Source organism: Aricia agestis, chromosome Z, assembly GCF_905147365.1.
Source record: "Aricia agestis chromosome Z, ilAriAges1.1, whole genome shotgun sequence".
In the NCBI taxonomy this organism is placed as follows: Eukaryota; Metazoa; Arthropoda; class Insecta; order Lepidoptera; family Lycaenidae; genus Aricia; species Aricia agestis.
In genome coordinates, this window is record NC_056428.1 from 29,109,769 (window position 1) to 29,117,070 (window position 7,302).

Sequence of the window (7,302 nt, forward strand, 5' to 3'; positions counted from 1 at the left end):
AGTGGACGTTTTATTTGTTCATAAACTACTAGATGACACCCACAACCATGGTTGTCTAACCCCCCCCCCCCCCCCCCCCCCTATGTACAATTCTGTCTACGCCCATGTCCACAACTCTAGGGCTGGTATAAATAGTCTGGTATAAATAGTAGTAGTAGGTATTTTTTCTGATTGATTTGAAAGGGATGACACTACGATGTTGCCACTTTTTAATTTCTTCACTTTCTTACTGTAATGTCGGTTGTACACTCTCGCCGAGACACAGCGAGGCGGCCCGAGTGTGAGAGTGTAAATGGGTGCGCTCGCCTCGTCTCGCCTGTCTCGGACCCTCTCGGTCCGGTGTCGGTATTTTGCGCCCGAGACAAAGGGTCTCGCGAGGAAAGCGAGCGCATTACTGTACACTCTCGCGATTTTCACTACTAGTCGCATCACGCACTGACCTCCATTATCAATGAGTTTCTCGTTAGTAACATAGAATATCATTGTCCATTATACAAGTACGCTGGACTGATGAAATGACAGCTATTTTTTGTGCTTAATTGAAGCGGAATCAGCTCCCCCACTATTAGGGATAGGAACTAAATTTGACGTAAAAATGACGTTTGAAAGTCGCCATCATGGCGCCATATTGGCGCTGATAGCAGCAGTGGGAGTATTTGGAACTAATACTAGTGATGTACAACTGTCTTTTCTATGATCGATGAAATGTTTCCAGATTCAGATAATGTCGACCATTAGGACAAAAATATTAAATTGAATAATACAAACGCTACATATTTGTATTAAAGATTACAGACTTCCTCTCCGTAATTTAGATTATAAATTAACAACGATTTCATACGTAGATAACGTGAAGTAGCAGAACCTATCTATAATCCATTTATTTTTACCCATTAGCACTACGAAAAACTAAAGATAAGCTTCTAACGAAAACTTTGTTGTATTGTATTTCCTAATTTTATTTCTAATATTATCAAAGTAGTGCTACAGTGTATCGTATTGAAGCTGAACAAAGCTGAATAAGTGTTCTGTGTGATTAGACCCTAACTAACCCATTTAGACCCAAATGAAACTGAGCCATGGAAAATATGAATTTTCTTTATTAATTTATAGAAACCAATAAAATTATTAGGAAAACACAAAAAAACTTATTTTTTTTTTAATTCTTATATTAAAAAAATTGCCGTCCTCAAATGGGGCCAATGGGATCATACGGTGTGAAAATTTTCGACACATATTTTATGAATGTACCGTGTTTTCACACATTTCTCAAATTGCCTTTGACCTTTTTCATGACGTAATGCTAGCCCATCAGAACAACGCGATTGTTGCGACAGCTTTTCAGGAAATTCATTCAATTCTTTCATGCTGCAGGTTTGGCAGTACAGATATGTATTGCTGGTTGCAGGATTCTACCGCTTGTATGTCTCAAGTAATGACGACCAAATGCCGCCGAAATTGGAGCTGATTCAATTCTTGTTTTTATTACTTTGATGATGCAGCCGCCATGCGTTTACCACTGCTACATCCAGCATGTGCGTAAACAGTACCTACCAGTTACCACCAACTTTTGTTTCGTATAACAGTGCGAGAAAATCGATTGACCAGTTGACTTGACCCTGCGCATATCCTTGTTATAGCTTTGATAAAAATGTAGGAAGCTAACGTCCACATTCTTTCAACAGTAATACATCTGTTTACTTTTCCCAGAAGAAAAACGCTAGACATTATTATCCAGCCGATGTAAAATAAATTCTGAATTAGTTAGTCGAAACGGTAGTCAAACTCGTCGTTTTCTTTTTTTTTCATATCCTTGAAGGATACGAGAGGACACTTTTCTGTACTGCCTTGGCCAACAGTATCAGTTGCACAATAGCCAGCTACCCCTTGTAATAGTGAAAAACTGGTAAAGAGACACATGGTTGCGAAGGAAATATGAATAAATATATCTTTCCACTGTCATCTTCTATCATAGCAACTTCCAGAAGTCCATAGTATTTATCATAGCTATTGAATACCCTTCAGTTCATTGATTATACGACATTGATCGGTGGACAAAAATTGGAATAATTTACATCCAATGTGCCCATTGGCCCCAAATAGGGACACTTGTATAAAACTACTCCTAATCTTATAAAGACTAAAGCTTTTCACACTAATATGTATATTTTTTATAGGTTATAGTGTAATGAGCTCTTTCAAGTAAAAAAATATAAATGCCTAAAAGAAAAACTTAAAAATAAAAAATACTAACTTGGCGTCATTTCGGATGTTAGAAACAGCTTCAGAAAAATCGTTATAAAACACTGTGAACTATTTTAATATTATTTGTTCCTTCTAGGAATAAAAAAATGCACTTTTAGCAAATTGACACTTACAATAAAAATAAGTATAAACTTGAAAGACAAAAAATTTAAGTAATTTTAAAAGTGTCCTCGTTTGGGCACGGCGGGTCTATATGGGCTAATCTCATCATATAATATTATAAAGCGGAAGAGTTTGTTTGTTTGAACGCTCTAATCTCAGGAACTGCTGGTCCAATTTCAACAATTATTTCAGTATTAGACAGCCCATTTAATATATTTTATTACGCTGAGACTAATAGGAGCTAAGAAATAGAGGAAAATGTGGAAAAAGCGGGGAAATGTATAACGTGAAGGATTATATAGGCTATTTTTTGTGGACCAATTTGTCTGTGTAATTAGATATTTACGTGGGAGAAGCCGCGCGGAAAGTCAAGTAATAATATAAAAGTTCCCTATTTAGTTATGGATCTAGCAAGCCAATTTTTATCGATATACTTTATCTCATTTGATTTTCGCCATTTTGGCGCTGATTGCAGAAGTTGAGGGAAATTAACTAATTGGATAATGCGATCCAAAAATAAATATGGAACGTTTGAATACATTTTTTATTGGGGTGGAGTAGGTAAGGTATTTATAAATAATAAAAATATATGTGCGATACTTTAACATTATATTTTATTACTTACCGTTACACAGTTACAGTCTGTCAAGAAAGAGTAGACGCTGAAATAAATTTTTCAAACATAATCATGATCAAATGGTAGTTTTTGTACACTTCAAATAGTAACGGCAAGCGGTAGTAGCAATTTTCGGACGCCAACCAGGCTTTTCAAATTTTTTCAACCATAATTCCAGTCTTCCTTCGTCAAACGGAAACCTGTCTGTATAAAAATCGGTTATCGGAGATTTTAATACAATTATTATAGATATCAATAAGTTTTATCGACAGAAAACTCCAGCATTATTGAATTTTATTGTTTATCAAAAATCGGTAAAGCAAAGGTAAATATGTGGTGAATACGGTATAATAAGATTAGTGCCACATTTTTAAGTGCCTATAAGTATTATCAATAAAAGTTTGAAAAAAATTATTGTATTGGTAACCATGTATTTATTTTAATTCTCTATTAAATCTAACCATTGGTAACCATGTAATTAAAATAAATACATGGTTACCAATGGTTGCGTCAAATTTAGTTCTCGGTCCTAATTGCGCTGATTCCGCTTCAAATGGCACAAAAAAAAGGGGGTATCATCATGCTATCATAGATCCAGCCATAGACATAATATATTATGTCTATGGATCCAGCGTACTTTTTTTTTTTTTTTTCTTGGCAACTTGACACATCCCAGCGTACTTGTGTTGTCACGTCAGTTGTCTGTCAACCAATGCTGTCAAGTGATGTCAACTGTCAAAAATCAAAACAAATGGACCAAAAAGTCCTTTAAGCCACTCTGACATTGGCAACTCACCGAGGCGGCCATTTTTAAAAGAAGAAGAAGAAGATCTCAAATCAAATAAAATACGCAGGTTATACAATTTATGTAACTTGAAGATTATAGTTTATATATTATAAAGATATAAGTGTTAAGTTCTCCAGGAAAATCGGATCTTCTTTTGAAAAGTTTGTAGAAGTATAGCTCTAAATGTCAGCATCAGAACATGTCCTTCGAGTTCGGCGCCTTTATAAACTTATATTTCGGGTCCACCGAGCCTTGCCACCAGAATTGCGTATAATGGGAGATAATTATGCAAGAGATGAGTTTAAGCGACATAAAAATTGCAACCCTCAGGAGGCCAACATATTTTTAAATGAATGGACGGTAATTTTCATGTTTTTTTTTATTACAATAATTTGGCAAATGTAATTGACCTTATCCATAAACTACTCAAGTAATCAGTTCAGGCTTCAAAGGTTTTGCTAAATTTATTATTAACACCCCGTTTCGATTTATTTTGATGTATTTATAATTTAACTAAAATCTAAACGAACATATCAAACCTCACTCAATTTAATGTTTTTTTACTGTATTGTTACTACTTCTTTACTGTATTAACTATACAGTCAATTGTTGCAAGTTGCAACGAATACTAAGGATTGCTGATAATTTATATTCATATCAAAATAAATTAGATCAGAGCATAACAAACAAACAAACAAATATACTTTATTGTGCACATATTGATAACATAAAAACACAAATAGGTACAATATAATTAATTGAACTGCACACACAGGCGGCCTTATTACTTTAAAGCAATATCTTCCAGGCAACCTTTATTACGTCATAAGAGATGAAGAACTTAGGAAAATGGTGATGTGCAAAAGTATAAACATTTTTGACAACAATTGACTAATTATGTTGTAAATATTATATTCAATAAATATTACAATAATCAATAATATATATTAAATAATACATCATGCTACATAATATATACAATACATAAAATTAAATACTTACAATAATAATATTATATTATATATAAGTATATATACAAAATAAGTGGTCATAAAAAGAATATTTAAATGAAATTACCTAATAATTATTGTTGACTCATGATTGATGAATTAAAATAGTGATTAAAAAGTAACAGCTTAAAGTGGTTTAACGTTTTCGCCTGCCTAATATGAGCAGGTAAGGAGTTCCAAAGTACAATGGACTTGACAGTAAAGGAGGAATGAAAATATTTTGTTTAATGGATGGGAATGTTGAGGAGGAGATTTGAATGGGAGCGGAGATCTTGCCTATCATAATTGTGGAACATATAATTGTTTTTTAAATAACTAGGGTAATGGGAGTAGAAGAAAATGTTGTATAGTAAGGAGAGTATTCAAAAATCACAGTGATAACGGATTGGGAGCCACTTAAGCTTGAGATGGTATTCAGTGATATAGCATACTGTAAGCAGTAAATAGAGATCGCCCAATGGTCGAAATTCGACCTTAGTTTCAACGACATTAGGACTACTACCTATACTCGTATTTTGTAAAAAATAATATTTACTATCTTTTTTTTTTTAACCTCTTGTCTCTGGGACTCAGCTGATCTCAGACTGGCCGTGTAAGCATTGTCTAATAGTATCTTAGATTCAATAAAAAAAAAAACTGTACTTAATCCATTTCCAATTTGTCAACTTGTTGTCAATAGACTTCAACCATAAATAAAAGAGTAGTGTATGTATAGGCTTGTCACTCAAAAACCTGTAATTTCTCATGTGTGTGTGTGTTGTAGTGTGTGTAATGTTTTATTTGTTACAAAAATGTATGATAAAAGCATAATTTCAAAATAATATTAGCTTGATGCACTCCTTCACCATATAAACTATAACTGTGCAAAATTTTATGCACCTACGTTTCCCCATTTTTCGTAAAAATGGTTACAAAGTTTTTCGTTCGCGTATTAATATTATGATTAGTATAAGTTATTAGCTAAAGTAATCAGATTAGTTTTTGTTTCCAGGATTATGCTATAAACTTAGCAAAACAGATGAAACCACTGCAACAAGCAAAGCAAAAGAAGGTAGGAAAGTATCTTGATCCCAAAATGCTGGACTTTATGAGTGACGAACAGCTAGTGCAATTGTATGAATTACACAAGGCAGCTTCGAACGACAGCAGCAAAGATTCCGATCAGATCAATGTCACTGATAACAACAAGGTCAGATAATATGGAGCGTTTACACAAAATTCATCGTAGATTGATTTTTATTATACATACTTACAACATAGTTTGAAATCAGACAATTATTTTCAATTTTCAATGTAATATGTAAAAGTATTTTACACTTTACAGTATTTTGTTTTATAATGATTATTATATTTTTTAAATGTGTGTACCTAAAGATGTGTAAAAATAAATGTATGGTTTGGGTGCAAGAACTTCTAGTCCCACCATTTAATTGTTATATTAATAAGAAATTGTGATTACTATGGCAAAATAATAATACTAAGGTCTAAGCATAATTAGTCAACACGTAAGACAGTCCATATGGCTGTTTAATCCTTCAATAGCGGATTCTTGGAAATCTATTGTTTTGGTATCCACATGTGGCCACTTGTGAGTTGAAGCATTAAGTCAAATAAGTTAGAAAAGCAACTGACAGACTGACATGGATTAATGTATGTGCAGTGTTAAAATTTTAACTAATAAAGAGATATATTTAATTGACATTAATCAAGATGGAGTAGGTTTATATTTAAATTAGTAAAAAATAGACACAAAACAACTTAAAGAATGCTATTTTTACTAGCAAAAGAATAATAATTATACCACTATGTTCTATAGAATATTTTATAAGTACCTAGTAGATATATTGAATAAGTAGTAGAATTTAAAATTAAACCACAATATAAGTAATTATATAATTCTAATGTTTTTGAAGTTGAATTTAAATATTCTCAAGGTTTTTTTATTATTTGGATGTTCTTATCTATGTTCGTATATAAATCAATAAGAAACAATAATTATTGTTATATATTTCCCGTCGTCTTTACTTTTTTGGGACATTGTGGCTTTACATTACTATACCTTTAAATTATCAAAATTATATATAGCGTTTTATTTATTCACATAATCAAATTATTGTTATAATAATATTTAAAGTACCTACTTAATATAAATGTACAATAGACTATCTAAAAATATGTAGCGTTGAAAATAATTAAGTGTGTTAAAATAATAATTAAGTAACATAAAATAAAATGCATTTTAATTTTAATTCTCGTTTATTTATGTAGGTTAAAATACCAAGGGCTGATTTTTCAATCGTCAGATAAATTTTAGCAATGGAATAATTTTGGCGTTTTGACAGATTTTATATGGAAAAAATGTCAAAGTGTCATAAATATTCTTTAGGTAAAAGCTATCTGACGATTGAGAAAACGGCCCTAACAATAATAAATAGGTTTAAACATAATAATTGATGAAATGTTTTAGTGTTCCTCCTTTTTAGTCCATTAAAATGTTACATGAGCTTTGCAATTAGAGGACA

General features: G+C 32.1%; 1 protein-coding gene across 1 annotated transcript; it reads left to right on the forward strand.

Annotated features, from left to right (window-relative positions):
• The first annotated feature begins 3,815 nt into the window (after positions 1-3,815).
• Positions 3,816-6,088, forward strand: LOC121738395 (succinate dehydrogenase assembly factor 3, mitochondrial). Its single transcript, XM_042130413.1, has 2 exons — positions 3,816-4,130; positions 5,772-6,088. The coding sequence occupies exons 1-2, from the start codon at positions 3,954-3,956 to the stop codon at positions 5,976-5,978; spliced, it is 384 nt and encodes a 127-aa protein (XP_041986347.1). The 5' UTR covers positions 3,816-3,953; the 3' UTR covers positions 5,979-6,088.
• Positions 6,089-7,302: the final 1,214 nt, after the last annotated feature.

Bases quoted from the DNA above. Each gene is read 5' to 3' on its own strand.
- LOC121738395 (XM_042130413.1), top strand. From the start codon at position 3,954: ATGTCAGCATCAGAACATGTCCTTCGAGTTCGGCGCCTTTATAAACTT. The intron at 4,131-5,771 runs GTAATTTTCATG...TTTTGTTTCCAG, and splicing joins TATTTTTAAATGAATGGACG to GATTATGCTATAAACTTAGC.